This window comes from Canis aureus, chromosome 6, assembly GCF_053574225.1.
Source record: "Canis aureus isolate CA01 chromosome 6, VMU_Caureus_v.1.0, whole genome shotgun sequence".
Taxonomy (NCBI): domain Eukaryota; kingdom Metazoa; phylum Chordata; class Mammalia; order Carnivora; family Canidae; genus Canis; species Canis aureus.
The window spans coordinates 4,491,468-4,510,179 of record NC_135616.1 but is presented as its reverse complement, the minus strand read 5'-3'; the positions used below and the strand labels follow the sequence as shown (position 1 = coordinate 4,510,179).

At 42.2% G+C, this 18,712-nt stretch overlaps 1 protein-coding gene and 1 long non-coding RNA gene across 7 annotated transcripts in view; one reads left to right on the top strand and one right to left on the bottom strand.

The window, feature by feature from the left end:
- LOC144315430 (uncharacterized) overlaps positions 1–16,521 on the top strand; it is a 33,113-nt gene extending 16,592 nt beyond the window's left edge. The window contains exon 3 of one of the 2 annotated variants that reach the window (XR_013381117.1): positions 15,269–16,521. This is a non-coding gene — a long non-coding RNA (uncharacterized LOC144315430). Of the gene's footprint in view, positions 1–7,697; positions 8,464–15,268 lie in introns of those variants that run through there. The other variant, XR_013381116.1, reaches the window with a different exon arrangement.
- The window catches only part of PIEZO2 (piezo type mechanosensitive ion channel component 2), a 442,052-nt gene continuing 437,288 nt past the window's right edge, over positions 13,949–18,712 (bottom strand). For all 5 annotated transcript variants that reach the window (XM_077899942.1, XM_077899943.1, XM_077899939.1 and 2 more), the window contains 2 exons: positions 16,344–16,527; positions 13,949–15,501 (listed from right to left, as the gene is read on the bottom strand). In XM_077899942.1, the coding sequence (XP_077756068.1) occupies positions 15,249–15,501; positions 16,344–16,527 (437 nt within the window). In that variant the 3' untranslated portion in view covers positions 13,949–15,248. The remainder of the gene's footprint in view (positions 15,502–16,343; positions 16,528–18,712) is intronic.

The following is an 18,712-nucleotide window of genomic DNA, read 5'->3' as shown; positions in this document are numbered from 1 at the left end:
ACATTCCATCTGTGGGCATGGATGACATTCATCATCCATGAAACCAGCTTGGAAGAGAGAATCTTCAGAAGAAAAACGGACCATAGGGAAGCTTTCAGTGCCAATTTTAAGTACTTTTAAAAGGTAACTTTGTATCTTGGGTACATGGGAATCTGCAGGAGCATTTCTGTTCCTGTTATATGATGGCTTGTCCTGTCTATGAGCTAGGACTTGGGTTCCTTATGAGAAAGATTTCACATAGTTGATTCACAACTAAGAGCCAGGCTCTTTATGTTCCATCTGTGACCCTGAAACTTCTGGACTGTTCTGAACTCCCATGATCACCTCTCAGTTTGGAAGCCGGTTGGTATCTTCTTACTTAAGGCAACAATGCCATCAATAAGCTAGAGCCTGATATCTCCTGAGTAATGGGAAGACATCTTTTAAAAATGTAACCCAACTATATATAATTAAGTTCTACAACTCTACACCTACACACACATGCAAAACCAACAAATAATCTGATTAAGGAATGGGCAGAGGACCTGAGTAGGTATTTTTCCAAAAAAGACATACAGATGGCCAACAAACATATGAAAAGATGCTCAACATCACTAATCATCAAGGAAATGCAAATCGAACCCACAATGAGATCTCACTTCACACTTGTCAGAGTGACTAGAATAAAAAAGACAAGAAATAACAAGTGTTGTTGAGGATGGGGAGAAAAAAAGAACCCTGTTGGTGGAAATGCAAACTGGTGCAGCCCCTGTGGAAAACAGTATGGAAGTTCTTCAAAAAATTAAAAATAGAAATACTGTGTGATCCAGTCAAAGTAGATATTTACCCAAATTAAATGAAAACACTAGTTTGAAAAGATACATACATCTTTATATTTACTGAAGCATTATTTACAATAGCCAAGATATGGAAGCAACCCAAGTGTCCATCCACAAATGAGTGGGTAAAGAAAATGTGGTATATATTCAATGGAATATTACTCAGTCATAAAAAATGAGATCTTGTCATTTGTGACAACATGGTTGGACCTAAAAGGTATTATGATAAGTGAAATAAGTCAGAGAAAGACAAATACCATATGATTTCACTTATATGTGGAATCTAAAAAACAAAACAAACAAAAAGCAGAAACAAAGTCTTAAACACAGAGAACAAACTAAATACTGCCAGGGAGGAGGGGGGTCGAGGGTGGTGGGCGAAATAGGTGAAGGGATTGGGAGATGCAGGCTTCCAGTTATAGAATAAGTCACAGGAATAAAAGGTACAGCATAAGGAGTGTAGTCAGTGACATCGTAGTAGCGTTGTATGGTGACATAAAGGTAACCGCACTTGAGGTGAGCACTGCATAACACATAGACTTGCCCAACCACTATGCTATACACCTGAAACTCATGTAACATTGTGTATCAACTATGTGTCTATTAGAAAACATATAGCTCAACTGGGAAGAAGACGGAAATTCTTTGAGGGTAAGAGCAGAGAGATGTGTCAGTAAGGAGTGAATCCTTGCCTGGGGAGAGCCCATTCTATGTTGGGGACCGTATCGGAGGGTAGATCACCTGAAAACCTCTTTTCCCTCTTCTCCTCCATTCTGAGAAAACCAAAGCCTGCAGCCTGGCTTCCTGAGCCTTTTTCCAATCCTTCCCCCTCTCTGCCCCAAGTAGCACCTGAAAGCGGACCTAAACAGAGGATGATGACCACATACACCGAAGGCTGGAAAGATCCAAGACAGGGCCCTAGTGAAGAGTGAGCAACCTGAAGCAGCTGAGAGCTGTGAGAAGGGCATGGGGCATGGGGAGGGCACTTTATTGTGGAGGGGGCAGGCCCCTTGGCAGGTGCAGGTGTCAGATTGCCCTGTGCACTGAGCCCACGGACATGGAGAAGAGACTAGGGAGCTTCTTCCCAATCCAGACCCTCTGGGTCTCTCCATACATTACGTTACTTGATGCAATATGGTGACCAGATGCTTTTCCAGCATCCATGCACTTGCTGACACAAGGCTGGGCTCCAGCCACCAAGCCTGATTGAGCTCACCAAAATGAAGCCGCCAAGCTGTGCTAGAACATTTTTCATTCTTTATTTTTCTAAGATTTTATTTATTTCTTCATGAGAGACACACAGAGAGGCAGAGACACAGGCAGAGGGAGAAGCAGGCTCCATGCAGGGAGCCTGATGTTGGACTTTAACCCAAGACTCCGGGATCACGCCCTGGGCCGAAGGCAAACGCTCAACTGCTGAGCCACCCAGGCGTCCCTAGAGCAATTTTCCATAACGAATCCTCTGGCTCTTTCCAGAATCTGCTCTCATATCCCAACTCTGGTCGTCTGGCCTGGAACTCATCCACATCTTCAGCTGCTCCTGCTGCACCATCCCCTCTCATGTTTGCTGGTGGTCCTTGGCCATGCCACTCTCCTGTGGGCCATTAGTTGGTGATGGAAACACCTGGGTGTCTTGCAGTTTTTCTGGGTAAAGGTGGCCTTTCTGAAGCCCTTTCCCAGACCCTAGTGGGGGACAGAGGGCAGGGAAAGAGGGGCCCAGCTCCTTACATATCATTCGCAGTTTCCATTCTCCTATGATGTTCCCTGGGACATTTAGCCTCCGTTTCTGCCTTTGGCAAAAGGTCTCAAACTAACATTTTGTTTTAACTCTAAATCTTTGCCTAACATTCCCCAAGATGGTGAGAACCTGTCCTGAGTCCTAAACCTTTGAGTACATGGGGGCTGCAGCTAGGGTGTGTGTGTGGGGGGGGGAGGCCTTGCCTGAGGCGCTGGGCCTGCAGCAAATGCTTGACGAAGGGCTGCGGAATGTGAAGGCTGGGGAGCCGCCGTGTCCCCCACGCAGTGCCTTATTTCCTCCTGGCTGGTGTTACTTACCAGTACTGCCCAAAAGAATGAGAATTAGAAATGTGGATGTGAAAAAAAAAAAAAAAAAAAAGAAATGTGGATGTGTGGAAATAAATGTTAAACAAAGACTTTGGGGGAAGACCTCTCTGCAGCCTATTAAAAATTTTCCCTGTCTACTGATTTCCTTTACCTAAAGATGCTTCTTGATGCATTGCTTTAGACCTGCAGAATAGCTGCACCCTGTGGGCATCACTGAGTGCTAGCGACATATATGCATATAGTGGTGGCATTCTGTTGGCTGCCTCAACATTCCGTCTGCATTTGCTCCTGGGAAGAGGCTGTGGAGAGGCTAAGCTTGCATTTATGTAGCTGCTCCACATATTGCAGAGTCTACCTTCCCGTAGTCTGGGTAATTGACTGTACTTCAGGAAGAACCCTTGCACAGGAGGCAGATTTTGGAGGTCTGGATAATTCTATGACAAGGGACAGTGGAAGCCATTATTGCAGCTAAGGATTAACACTGCTACCTTGTGACTTAAGTATAAAGTACTCCCAAGAGCATTCCAGCTCCTAGTAATATGGGCAGAAAGAAGGAATAGGAATTCAGAAGTTTCTAATACACCTGGTGGGATAGAAGAGCATCTCTAATGCATTTGATGGTTGGAGCTGTCAACATTGCAAATTTCTACACTCTGCAAGAAGGCAGCCCTGGCTCCCTGCCAGCCATGTCTCTCTCAGAGAGGGGATGGGGTACAAATGTGGATTTCTCCCCAATATGGCAAATGCACCAAGCCAAAGTTAACTGCTCATTGGGATATACCTCCTCATTGAGTTAATCTACCTCATGGTGGTAGACTTTTGCTTCCTTGGTGTGGACTGACTGGCTTCCCAGCCAGTCTTGGGTCAACATGACTTTCTCCATCAGTCTTCACTCAACCACCTGTGAGTTTCTGCCCTGGGTTTTGGCAACACTCTTTGTGCTTCTGAGAATATGTTTTTGCCTTAGATAACTGGGGAGATAGGAAATTTGGTCATTATGGGCAAGTTCTGTGGGTCCTACTGATTTTTGGACTCTTTTGAAAACGAAACACAATCAGAAACTTGGTGTTGGATTGGATTGTCATTTGAAGGACCAAAAGAATCTGTGAAGACAACACAAGGTGTTTTCCTGAAGTGATCTCAGTTTCTCCAAGGGGCTGAGAATACCTCTCCCTGAGACTGATCAGAATCAGAAATTGGTAGAGGGCTTTAATCTCTTTGACTTTTAACTCATAGTCTTTGGTTCTTGGACATTGACTTGATTTAATTTTCTAACTTCTGTTCTCACTGAAAAAATTATAAGAAGAGGTTTATAGTTATATTTGGAACATTTCTGTGGTAGCATTTTATTTGTGAAGAATCTTAATATTATCATTTCATTTCATGAAGACCCTCACCTAAATATGTCAGCCAAAGTATGTGGACATAGTTTGTTGGAGAAAATTGTTTAGGGATTGAAATTTTGGTCTTAGGTATACAGCAGTACAGAACTTAACCAATAGATTGTTCTGAGCTACTTCAGAACCTTGGGGGGCCAAAATCTGGACTAACTTTTGGAGGCCCCATGAAGACGTCCCAAAAAGCAATGTGGTTGGTGTTGAAGGATGGGCTCATTAATATGGATACAGGAGGGTGAAGAGGGTTACTGATCTGGCTTCCCCTTCTCCAATGGGATGGCCATAGCCTTGGCTGACCAGAGGCTAGTGATTAAGCCTAAGGGGTTAAGAAGAAAACCTGAGAAGACTCCCTCCACCACCCTCCATACTCTGTATGTTTTTTTTCCACAGGGAGGATTGTCATTACCAAAATACTCCTGATCTCTTTCCACTTTCATATTTATTCCCCCAATATTACAGATGATACTTATTAAAACGATTCTTAGAGCAGTTTTATGTTCAAGGCAAAATTGAAGGGAGGATGCAGAGATTTCCCATATACTCCTGGCCCCAACACATGTGCAGCTTTCCCCATTTTCCACACCTCCCACCAGAGTGGTGCCTTTGTTGCAATTGGCACATCATAATCACCCAGAATCCATCGTTTACTTTAGGGTTAACTCTTGGTTTTTATACATTCTGTGGGTTTGGACAAATGTATAATGACTTGTATCCATCATTACAGTATCATACACAGTGTTTTCACTGCCTTCCTTGTGTTGCGCTCTCCCTACAATACCCCTTCCCCACCTCACCCCAGGCAACACTGATCTCTTTACTGTCTCCATAGTTTTGTCTTTTCCAGAATGTCATATAGTTGGAATTGTACAGTAGATAGCCTTTTCAGATTGGCTTCTTAAAAGCATAATAATATGCTTTTAACTTTCCTCCATGTTTCTATTCAAGGCTCGATAGATTATAATACTGAATAATATTCCATTGTCTGGATGTATCCATTCACCCACCAAAGGACATCACAGTCACTTCTACCTTTTGACAATTATGCTAAAGCTGCTATGTGCAGGCTTTTGTGTGGACAAAAGTCTTCAATTCCTCTGGGTAAATACCAAGGGGTGTGATTGCTGAATCATGTGGCAGGAGTATGTTTAGTTTTACAAGAAACTGCCAAATAAATGGTCTTGCCAAGTGGCTGTGCCATTTTGCATTTTTACCAGAAATGAATGAGAGTTCTTATTGCTCTACATCCTTATCAGCATTTGGTGTTGTCAGTGTTCTCAAGTTTGGCCATTCTAATAGGTGTATAGTGGCATCTCACTGATCTTTCAATTTGCATTTCCCTCATGATATATAATAAGGTTGATATCTTTTCATATGTTTATTTGCCATCTATAGATCTTTAGTGAGGTTTCTGTTAAGGTTAAGATTAAGGTTTGTGGCCCATTTTTTAATCAGGTTGTTTATTTGTTTGTTTGTTTATTTATTTATTTATTTTAGGTTGTTTATTTTTTAATGTTCTTTATATATTTTGGAAAAATATACTTAAGGTTTTTGGCCCATTTTTTAATCAGGTTATTTGTTTGTTTATTTATTTATTTATTTTAGGTTGTTTATTTTTTAATGTTCTTTATATTTTGGAAAAATATACATTAAGGTTTTTGGCCCATTTTTTAATCAGGTTGTTTATTTATTTATTTATTTATTTATTTATTTATTTATTTATTTTAGGTTGTTTATTTTTTAATGTTCTTTATATATTTTGGAAACAGTCCTTTATTAGATGTGTGCTTTGCAGGTTTTTCCTCCCAGTCTGTGGCTTGTCTTCTAATTCTCTTGATACCGTCTTTCAAAGAGCAGTTTTTAACTTTAATGAATTCCATCCAGTTTATCAATGATTTCTTCCATGGATTGTGCCCTTGATGTTGTATCTAAAACGTCATTGCCACACCAAAGTCATAGAGGTTTTCTCCTATGTTATCTTCTAGAAGTTTTACAGTTTAATGTTTTATAGTTAGATCTGTGATCCTTTTCAAGTTAGTCTTTGTGAAGGTGGCAGGTGACATCTCCGCTGTCCCTCCCTTTTTCCTCTTGCTTCAGAGCTGTTTTCAGAGCCCAAGAAGGCAAAACAAGGGCTCTTAATTGGGCCTCCCTAAATTTTCAACATGTGTTACTTGCTTTGCTTTTTTTCTTTTTCCCATTAAAATGTCACCTCCACAACAGCAGGGTTCTCCAAAGCCAGTAATTTCCAACTTCTTTAAAAGTCAGAATGACCCTTTAAGCATTTAAGACTCAAGGTGTTCAAGCCCTACATCCTCAGATTTGGGTTGACAAGCCCCGAGGGGATTGCAAACCTGAGAACTTGTATTTTTATGTAAACTCCACTCAGTTACCTGAGGTGCTTCAGAGGTTGAGTATCAGCCTGTTGCATATGGAATAATCCCAGGAATTGCTGAGGCTTGAGGTTAGAGGTGAGAAACTGATCACAGTCAGATATTTCTGCTTTCTTAGGAAAACTGGCTATTTTTTTTATTCAATTATACATCCATTATGAACTCAAACTTTCTGATTTGGGAAAGATTACAAAGGAAATAGAAAATTAATCATTTACAAGATACTAAATATATCAACCTGCAAATTGTAGTGTTTATACTTTTTGATAGGACCAATTTCAGAGCACACAATCTGTAGGATCTCATGGGATTCTAGTTACTGGACTGGAGACTAGTAGTCTGCTACTATACTGTAATTATAAAATATTTAAGCCTTTCTTCAAGAGTAGAGCATGGTAGATCAAAGTGCTGGGTCTGAGAGGCTGAAAAAAACAAGCATGTCCAAGAAGCCTATGGCCTGATGAAATGACTGTTTCTCGTCTCCACCCTCATGTTCTTGATGCTACCTGATGGTAGCAGGTTCAAGCATACCACACTGTTACTTTCTTCCACACTTGGCTGGAAGGACTGTGATTCAGATGAGGAACATTAATTTATTTCACCAGGTGGCTTTTATTCAATAGACACCTGTAGACATCATGACACCTTGTTCAGATATGTTTCTCAAGTAAATTAATATTCTAATCTTGACCAACTAACTCCTTTGTTGTAAACATTAAGTCCCCAGGCAACTACAAAGGGAAAAGTAGGGACAGCATATAAGAATAACTTATTCATTCTTAACAGATATTCTTAAGCATTTTATAAATGATCATTATATTAAGATTAGTACTTTATTTCACATGTAAAAAGGTTACTTGGGAATAATCTTCTTCCAGGTTTTCATATATTTTTCCTTGTCTTCTTTCATAATGACTTCCTTTGTAACTAGAAGATTGGGGAGATTTGGTTACATAGCATGGTGGGAAGTATGGGTTATGAACACTGGCTATGCCCCACTGGGAAAAACATTTAAACTCTTTGTGCCTTAGCTTCTCATCTGTAAAATGGAAAAAACAATACCTACCCCTTGGGTTTTCTATGAGCACTAGAAGAGATAATCTATGTGAAGCCCTCAGCAAGGAACCTGCCTTCACTAAAATGCCAGCACATGCTTGTTGTTTCTTTGGAAGACACGGTAAAGGAGGAAGGCACCAGGAATCCACATGTCAGAGAGCACTTCAATCTCACTTTCAAATGTTCTTCTGGAAAGTCCATCACAATCAGGAATAGAGAGACTACCTCCATTCTGGAAACAGATTGATCTCCTTTTCTCCTTGCATTTTGGCTGGTCCACGGAGTAGACTTGCCCAAGGGAAGGATGACACCTCAGTGACTCAGGAAAGCTCTTTTCCTACATATGGTTGAGAGCAAGTGACCAGACTCTGGAGGGACTTGGGCTTGGCTTATCCAGGTGAGCATAGGCATGAGTGTCCCTGGAACAGGAGGGGAGGGGTGGGTTGTCTTCCCTTTGATAGCACTGACTTTGAAGCATGTATGCTTCTATCAGTGTAAGTGAAATGGGGTAGTTGGTGAAGGGCAAATAAGATTTGGTCAACTGTCAGTGTCAAAACATATTCTTCCCATCTCATTTTGGTGATTTCTTTAAAATGCATGATATTGAAATGCAATCTATTAAATCATTGATCCTTATGGTAACATTTTTCTATATTGCCCATATCTGTAGCATTATCCTATTCATCTGAGCTCATTTATTACTATCAAAGAATACAGAAAGACCAGGCTATCAAGCCAAAAATCAGATTCTTAGGTTGAAAAATAATCCTGAGACCTCCTAAAACTTTACCAATTGCCCACGTTTGACTTGGCTGTGCTCACCCACCTGGGTGATGTGCAGAGGGAGTCACCTCCATCACCCTTTCTCCCATTATGTGAGAAGTTCAGTGGTACCTCTATGTGCCAAAGGGTGCATCTCACTGTGCATTCCCTGCTCCCACCCCAGAAACTCGGTAGTGTGGGAAAGAAATACTGTGGGGCCACACAGATGGGATTGGGGAAGAATTGCTCAGTCATAACTAATCTTACCCCAAATATACCAAAAAGGTATTCAGGAATCTAAGGGCCCAGTGAGGTCTGACAGGTGGGGGTGCTCACATTGGCAGCGTAGTGAAGGGCCGACCAAGGCTAGGTCAGGCAGGAACAGAGGCTGATCAAAAGGAGACTTCAGTGGAGAGGTTGTGCCAGCAGGAGGCTGGGCTTGTCACGGAAAGGTCGGGTTCCAGTAGAGGCTGGGTTTCCAGTGGGATGGCGGGGTTCTGACAGGAGGCTGGGGTATGGGCAGCAGGTGTGCTCTAGCAAGGCTGGCAAGGTTTTTAGCAGGAAGGCTGGGAGTCACGCAGAGCAGACAGTATTCCCAAGGGAAAGAAATCAAGTCCTTGCTCTACTTATGCTGTGGGCAGGTACCCAAGCTTCTTTCTGTCTCTGATTCCTCATGCTTTTAGCACAGGGGTTTGCACATAATAATAAGAGCCAACACCAATCGACTCATTCTTGCCCTTCTCCATCTTCTTCCTATTATTATTCTTTATATTATTATTATTATTATTATTATTATTATTATTATTTTATGAGTGGCTCTTATATCTGTCTCCACCGATCTTTCTTGGGCTCACTGTGATAGTAGAGTCTGGGTGCAAGAGGCTAGGAATTTTTATCTGGCTTTCCTTGAACACTTGAAACACACAGTCAGTGGCTGCTCCCAGAGTCCCGGGATGATTCCAGAAGTTCCTCTCTTTCCACAACTTCCCACCAGAGCCCTAAGTACTCCCCCCGCCTTTCCTTACCACCACTGGCCCCACATTTGCTATCAATACATGCCTTTCTTCTGGAAAGCCATGAAACGGAAACCCACCCATGAAAGTCTCTGGCCCAGGACTTAGTCTTCCATAGAAGATAAAATAGTGAAAGGAAATAAAGGGGAAAGGAGAAAAAATAAGTGGGAAATATCAGAAAGGGAGACAGAACATGAAAGACTCCTAACTCTGGGAAACGAACGAGGGGTGGTGGAAGGGGAGGTGGGCGGGGGGTGGGGGTGACTGGGTGGCAGGCAATGAGGTGGGCACTTGATGGGATGAGCACTGGGTGTTGTTCTATATGTTGGCAAACTGAACACCATAAAAAATAAATTTATAAAAAAAAAAGAAGAAAAGATACGGGGTCCCAAAGTCTTATGCAGATTTAAACTTTAATGGCTTTAGAAGTATGAATGCTACAAGCTTGGAAAAGGCCCTGCTGTGAAGGAGAAATATTTGATATTTTAAGATGCTACTATCTTTCTTAGTGTATTCAAATTACCACTGTGCAGTGCCGGCGGTTCTAGTCAGTCTTCAAATTGCAAACCCTGAGCAGAAGGAATTGAAAGGGCTGCATTTGCAGATTGTTCAAGAACAGGAATCCAGTGGCTGACCTGCCTTGACTCACCACCACACGAGTGATGGAAGTGGGAGTGAGTCACGCAGAGGCCTCATCTTTGTGGGTGTTGGCCTGGAAGAGGACATCCTCACATTGTTGCACATGTGGGATAAAAACTAAAATGTAATATTCAAAATTCACAAAGCTGAGGGGTGTCTGGGTGGCTCAGTCAGTTAAGCATTGGACTCCTGATTTCGGCTGAGGTCTTGACCTCAGTGTCACGGGATTGAGTCCCATATGGGGCTCCAAGCTCAGTGGGGAGTCTGCTTGAGATTCTCTCTCCCGTTGCCCCTCTCACTGCTCTCCCTCTCTCTAAAAACAAAAACTTAAAAAAATAAAAAAGCTGAAGAGGCATACAGTATTTAAAGAACTAAACATTTAAATGATGATTTCTGTAAGCTTGGAACATTTCCACTTTTAATTCATTTCTGGGACACCCTGTATAGAGCCTCGCAGAGCTATCATCAGGGAGAAAAATAAGGATCTCTGTACCCAACCCAGGAAGTCAGAAAAAGAATAAAGAATGACACACACACACACACACACACACAAAGAAAAGAAGGAATAAGAAAGGTAGAAACAGAGATTTCTAAAGCAAAAGCAAATACACAATAGGGAAGATTACCAAATGCTCCTTAAAAATATGAGCAGGGTAGATGGACAGGCAAATTTGATAAATAAAAATACCTGTGAACATAACCATAGATATTTATGACTTAAAACAATGCTCTAATTAAAAATATCTTATTTAAAAAAATACCCCTTACTCCAAACAATGTAGACTTCTGAGAACCAATCACTTCTGCACACTGACTGTCCTAAGGCAACTTTATACCAAATAATTGATCTAAGTAGGCCAATGAGATGTAAGGCTATTATCTCTAATCGTGAAATTAATTGTGTTCTTCCTTGTTGAATGTTGTGTTTCAAGGCTGTGTTTAGAGGAATTAGGACAGGTAAAAGCAGCAGCAACCTGAGGCCAGCAAGGACAAACCCCACAGACTTCGTGGCAGCAACAAGACATCTGTGGAGCAAACCCTATGCAGGAGGCAGAAGATAGAAGCAAGAGACCATCTGGCAGAGCTGGAATCAGGCCCCCCCGTAGCAACAATCATGATCCCTGGACACCCTAGGAGGGGATTCTACAAGTCCTCACACTGGGATGAAGGCAGGGGGTTGGTTAGCAGCATGGATAGCCGCAAGGCAGGTTGGGCCCTTGAACTTGCAAAGCTAATGGACTGAAACTGCCTCCCGGGACCAGACCCCATGATGTGGGGACACTGCTGGGGATAGAGAGGAGCAGAATGGGTCAGCACTGGGAGGAGAGGCCCATGTAGGTATGGGTGGGGAGAGCAGTGGCAAGAGCCTCAGAATGCAGGGCGAATCTGTGGACACTCCAGGACCATGGACTCCAGCATCATGGAGGTAAAGGAGTCATCTTCATACCCAAAAGTTAGGAAAACTAATGTCACACACAAAGGAGCCACCGAGAAAGGCTGCACTTAAATATAATATCAATTATATTTATCAGTAAATATTTTTTTATCAGTAAAAAAAAGTAAGAAGCAGGATCACATCCTTAGAGACCAAAAAAGTTTACCAGAAAGACATACCCACAAACTGGGTAAAAACTATAACGTAGTATTTCAAGAAGAACTAAGATCAATTAAGAAAATAATAGAAGATATTAAAGAACAATAGAAATCAGGATTTGAAAACTAGTGAAAAAGGCAAATAATTATTTTAGAAAGCATAATTAAACTAGAAGGACAATAAGACAGTTCTAGCATGGGACACGGTCATCTTATGGACAGGGTCGCCTTACACATGGGGTCATCTTATGCTCAGAGTCACCTTATGGGCAGGGGTGGCTGACCCAGGCCACCAGAGAGGGGAAGGCCATGGCTACACAGCACGGGTGTGAGGGATATGCTAGTGCTCAGTGGCCCCTGGGGTACTTAGTGCTCCACACTTGGACTGAATGGTAAAGAGGTAAATGCAGCAGCTGTGACCAGAGCAGGGTGGTAACCAGGATGGGGGGCCTCCTAGGATTGAGGCCTTTCTCCCCCTGCCAGGCTCCCTGCCTAATCAGAACAGGGGCTGGATAAGGGTGAGGGGCGCAGGTGGTGGAGGGGGTAGATGATGACTGTCACGTCCGGTGACGGCAGCTGCAGCAGCGGAGGCTGGAGTTACCACATCTTACTCTTCCCTTGTGTGAGAAGCAAGACCTCGTGATCTCATTACAGGAACCTGGGAGTCTGAGTGGCCCAAGGATAGACAGGGGTGGGTACTGCAACTGCTGTGACCGCCCTCTGCACGCCCACATGCCCGTGCTCAGGGCTCAGGGCTGTGCCCCTCCTTAATGGGAGTGAGCTCTGGCCTCATCAGCGCCCACACAGGCAGAGGCTGTGACAATGGCTTGCTGGTGCCAGCCTCCAGGTGCCACGTCTTTGCTTGAGACAAGGAAGAACCACCCCAGGTCCCGACTGCCCGGAAGGGCTGGGTGCGACTCACGCTTTGTCTGATCTTCGCTGACCACTGTCACTCCTGGGACCACTGCCCCAAATGTCCTTTTGGACCCACAGCCCTGAAATGTGGCTGTTCATTTCAGAGGCCATCTCCAGAGAACCCAATCTGAGGTGGCAGGCTCCTCTCACAAGGAGGGTCTACTGGGCTAGGGTGTAGAGTGTGGCTGGGTATGGTAGGATGATCCCCTCATGTCGTCAGATATGTGAGGCTACGAGGGGAAGGGACCTGGCCTGGGGGTTCCCTGCTCACAGAGGCTGGGCCAGCACTCATAGACCTCCTGGGGATCTGACATTTCCACCCTAGCACATGCCTCCTTGGAAGAAGCACTTCCTTTCTACAGTTCTTTATTTCGATCTTTTAGATTTACTTCTACATTTTCCCCTCTGACACACGGGGAAGTTTCTCTTGAACCCTGGAAATTGTTCTCTTGAGGAACACTACCATTCTGGTATACTTGGCCTTTACATTTTCTTCTCAGGAGCATTTCCTACTTCTCCTCTTTCCTAAATATATCATAATGTGCTCTCTGGAAATTCCCTTGAACTGATATATTTTTTAAAGATTTTATTTATTTATTCATGATAGACAGAGAGAGAGAGAGAGAGAGAGAAAGAGAGAGAGAGAGAGAGAAAGAGAGAGAGAGAGAGAAAGAGACACAGGCAGAGGGAGAAGCAGGCTCCATGCAGGGAGCCTGACGCAGGACTCGATCCCAGGACTCCAGGATGGTGCCCTGGGCCAAAGGCAGGTGCTAAATCTGCTAAATCGCTGAGCCACTCAGGGATCCCCAAGTTGATATTTTTAAAAGAAAGAATTCACAACCAGAAATATGCTCAATGATTCTTCCTGTTGTTGGGAAATCAGAACATGGTCTAAAGAGTTCCCCTAAGGGGTCTGAGTTTATTGCAACAATGACTAGAGGAGTTGATTCCTGCAGAGTGGAAGCATGCTGGCTCTCATGTCTGAAGAACAAATACGCACTGATTCTCTAGAAGACGCTGAACGTCGACGCTGAACATCATTTGAACTCTTCTATTTCTTTTAAAGCTCCATATTCACTGTAACTCTTTAGAAATCAATTTATTACCAGTTGTGTTCTGCTTATATTATTCACGAAGAATAATATAATCTCATTATTCAGATGAGAAAGACAAAATAATAAAACCAACAAGAAGTGAATTCTTCTCTCAGTTGATTTTTTTAACACCTTGTGCATAGATAGTATTGAAAACAATTATTTTTTCTACTTTATGCAAAAGAGGCAGAATGAAGAACATTCTTGAAATGACTTTGCAAGATGTGCTTTATTTTAAGTCAGTCCTGTACCCAAACTACATAGGATCATTTTTTTTTTACTTATTCTAGTCCATTCGATGATTCCTCACAAACTATATTTTAATATGGAATGAAAACTACATTTCAATCATAAATTTTCATGCTACATTGTTATTTAACGAAGAGGTTGTATTACCAATAATAATTTAAGAAAAGGCCATTTTTTATTTCCCCAAGCTCAATATACATATTTCTTTCATAATTATGAACTTAAAAAACCCGTCTCAGATGTAAAAATGTGAATTGGAATATGTAAACTCTTTGATATACCTGAAAAACAGGAAGGAAAATGTCACATACTGGAAAACACCATTGCCTTAAATCACCGAAATGGGAAAAAAGCGTGTTAAGGGATGGAGAAAGGTAGAAGAGCGTTCATGACCTCCATTAGTAAAGAGTTACAAAGTCAGTATTTTCCACATCCAGCTGGGTGCCATTTTTATCTTTCTACCTGGAGCCTGTGTCTGACGAGGAGCAGGAACTCTGAAGCAGAACAGTCACCACCACTGAAGCCAGTCACTAGCTGGGCCTCAACAAAGACAGTGTCCACATATTTATTTTGCTGCTTTTTTTTTTTTTTTTCCTGAGAAGTCACTGGTGTTTAATGAAAAGATTTTTTTTTTATTAGTCTTCAGTTAAGATAAGGCAGTAAGAGTGTCACTAATGTTAACTTTTTGCTTAGAATGAGGCTTATCCTTCCTCTGGCATCTTCATGGGTCTTTGGCTCCCTTTCTCCCTTCGTCCCCCCAGAAATCTGTTCAGGAGTTTCAGCCTCCTATTGCTGTTGTGTATTTTTGGGGTATGCTGAGGCCCATCATTTCTCCTCACAGCAGATTCCCTGTTGGTGACACAGCACAACGTAGGGCATCATAACATCTTTTCTGGAAGGGTGCAGTCCCTGCACAGAAGAACATGTGTGTCTTTCCTTCTTCCTTCTTCTCTCCTGTTTCTCTGAGGGAGGAGACCCATAAGTGACTCCTTTGCATAGTCAATCAGAATGCAAGACACTGTTGACTAAAACATAAAACAAGTAGCCCTGATTTTGGAGAAATGGAATTACAAATAACTTTTTCAACAGGCGCCTTCATCTGCAAGGTAGCTTAGACTGCAAAAGGAAGTCAGCTCCTTTTGACCACCTGTCAGAAGAGAAACCATTTCCATCCAACTAGAAATGCTTAGCTCTTATGAGAATATTGTGCTTTTTAAAAAATTCAAATGTTCACTTGATTTGCAGTCTGTGTCTCAAGGTATCAATTTGTTTTTTCTCTAGTCCATTTGATCATGGTTTCTGGGGATCGGTACAGGAAGATTAATTTGGCATAGAGATCTTCCTCTAGTTCCAGTTCTCCTGTCTCTCGAACTAAAAAAATATCCGTGCACAACTTCAGGATTCGATCCACGTTTGGAAGCTCTTCAAACATGATGGAGTGAGAAATTCCACTGAAGAATTCACGGACAAACTTCCCAATCACAAGGACCACTGAAGCATATAATCCCATGATCCTGAAACAAAACAAAACATTAAGTAGAAATTGTATCTGCCAGTGAAATACAGTTAACAGAACACAACTAAAAGAAAAACAGTATTTCCCTCAAACTCCAAAGAAGGTATGATAAACTTATCAAAGCTTGGAGTTTTTCCCTTACAGAACTGTAAGATCTGAAAAATGAAAGTTAAAAAAAAAAACTCAATTCTGGAGATAACCAATGTTAACAGTTTTCAGGGAAGAACTTCATGTGGGTTTGCTGCATATATTATATAAAGAAAGCACATAATACATTTGATAGAAATGCAATTGTATTATTTACACTTTTCTGCACCTAGATCTTTATTTTTATAATATAATTTTGCATAGACAATGATTTCTTAACAGATTTTCATGTCTTCTTGGGGATGTATGTGTCCTAGAATTTGAGCATCAGAACACTGTGAAATGGTAGTGTCAGACCATTCTGGACATTGGACCACATCCCAAACTGTGATGTCTAATTGAGGCCATGTTTGCTAAGGTTAGAAGGCAATCTAAACAGAAAAGAGGTAATCGTACATCAATTTCTAAGTTTGAACACTGAATGGCGTTAAATGTAACAGGAAGATGTAGAGTGAAGAAACTGGCAATATGACTTCTAGTCTTGTCCTGAAGGGTGTTACTCACACCAGGCATTTTGACTTCTTTGGGACTCTGGCTCTTCATTTTTTAAAACAAAGGGCCAATGACCTGTGAATTTTAATGGTGCAGCTGTTAAGTTCAAGAATTCTAGGAAGATACAAGGCTTCCCATTGTCAATTTTATATGATACAGAGGTAGACTCTTGTAACTGTTAACTGTGACATAAGTTCTTACCCATAGCCAGCCAGGAACCCCAGACTCGGGGGGCTGACTTTGTCATTGAAGACCACCAGTTCCAAGGCCTGAGCATGCTGATTGTATATTCGATTTCCAGTCAGGTTGAGAACCCACCACTCACTGTTAGTTTTAGTTGTGTTGTCTCTGGACAAAGTGATGGTGATATTCATGAAATTATTTTCTGGAAGAGGAGAAAAATGAAATCAAGTTAGCATGAGAATATTAGAATTTAATGCACATAAACAGTCCTCCCTCAGATGGCAAAACCTGGTTACTGCAATCCATAGCTTATGATGCCAGGATAAATAGGACACAGGGACCTGTTGTTAACAATGGGAGTGTTGAAAGAAAAGTGGGCCCTAGGTGAGCATAATGTTTCTCTTTGTCACTAGACAGCTCACTGTTGCTAAGTACACATGGCAGCCACATCACAGGGAGAGAGAGGGAAGACCAATCACCTAAGTATCTTCACTGATAATTCCGAAGAACTAGTTAGACATTTAAAACCCCAAATCACTAACTTTTTATTGAATTGACTAATTTAATCCTATGACCAGCATTTATTGAGTGTCTTCTAGGAGAAGGCCCTCTGTTAGGTGATAAGGGGTTACAAAGTTGCATACAGCATGATTCCATATCTCAATGGGAATAAGCCATGTATACAAGCACAACTAATGGGAATATGGCAAGCACTGCAAGACCTGCATTGACAAGGTCTGTTATGGAGAGTCTACTTTTGGTTGGTAGTATCCATGAGGGCTTCCCAGAGGAGATGACTTGTGAGCTGAGTTTTGTGGAGTGAGAACTTCAGTAAGTGGCGATGGAAGGGAAGAGGAGGCTATTTCAGGAAGACTGGATGGCATGAGGCTCAGTAACGTTCTGAAAATCCATGATGCGTGGTTCATGATTACTTTTGTTGGAGCACAGGGTCAATATAAAAGAACAGTTAAAGGGTGAACAAAAAGCTTGAAATTTTTTGAGTAGGTCTTTCTAGGAAAATGCCACCCTTGCCAATGACAATAGAGCCTCCACTGAGAATCATGGTGGTGAGCTGTAAACTCTGTGAGCATGGAGCCATGTCTGCATTATTTCCTACTCAATTCCTGGAGCAAAGGAATCTAGGATAGTGCCTAGAAATGAATAACTATTGGATGGATGGATGGATGGATGGATGGATGGATGGATGGTGAGGAAGGAAACTGGTAAAGATAAAGAAAGAAGCATGTGAACGACGTAGAATGCTCAGGAACAAAAAGAACCTTGGTTCTGAAGTCTAGAGATTTTTGAGAGGGGACATCTGGCCCAGGGTTGAATCTGGTTTTTCCACATACTGGTTGTATAGCCTCTGCTGAGCAGTTTGCACCCTGAGCCTCTGTTTCCTCCTTTGTAAACTGGTGATAACCACTAACCTATGCTAAATATGCCTTGTGGTAAATATCAGACATAACTCAGGGAAGCTCATCAGAGAAGGTGTTGTATTGGCAGGACCTGAGAGCACCAAGACCGTGTGATCTGGGGAAGAAGGATTTCATTGCCTGGACCTCAAATGACACAGCTGACAAGCCTGTGTTCAAGGAGAACAGAACACGTAGCTGAGAAAAGGGAAACAGGGGTGAGGAGAGGCTGAGAATCTGGGCACAGGGTGAGGCTGATCTTGGAGGGAGGGGCCCTCCATCTTCCTGAGGCTGAAAGGAACTGGGGAGATTGGTGAAAACTTGAGACCCATTGCTAGGGAAAGGGAAGCAGCTGAAGGAGTGGCCTGGCAGGTTTGCGGGGTCATCTGCTGAGGTGGAGCAGGTGTGAAGGACCCACTGAAGGACAGAAGGGTTTCAGAGGGCATGATGTTGTTGAGAAATCTGGCTCTGGGACTAAACATTTCCAGAACTATTTGGACTGAAAGGGAAATACCAAAGTTGTCAAGGCATCTTACAATTATCATGTAAGACATAAGTATTATTGACTGTTGAGGGAGAAAAGCATAGAGATGTGGGGCCCCACCCATGCTCATCTTCTGAACCTGCCCCTGCCTCTACTTCACGTGATCTCCATGGGGGCTTCTAGCTGTTTATTTACATCTCTATCTTTCCAGCTAAACATGAGCCACGCAAGGCTCTCCAGTGCCTGGCGCACTGCCTGGTGACCATGAGCAACCCATGTTGGCAAAGGAAAGAACACGATTTGGATGACTGCATTGTCCTTCTATCTTTAACATATGTTCACATCTTCTCTGATCCAGGCAATTGATGAAGTCAAACAATGCTTGAAATAATTAAATTACTTAATTAAATAATTACATAACTAAATAATTAATGCTTAAGAATCCCCAAACATCAACGTACTACTGTTGTTTTGGGTAAATATAGTCC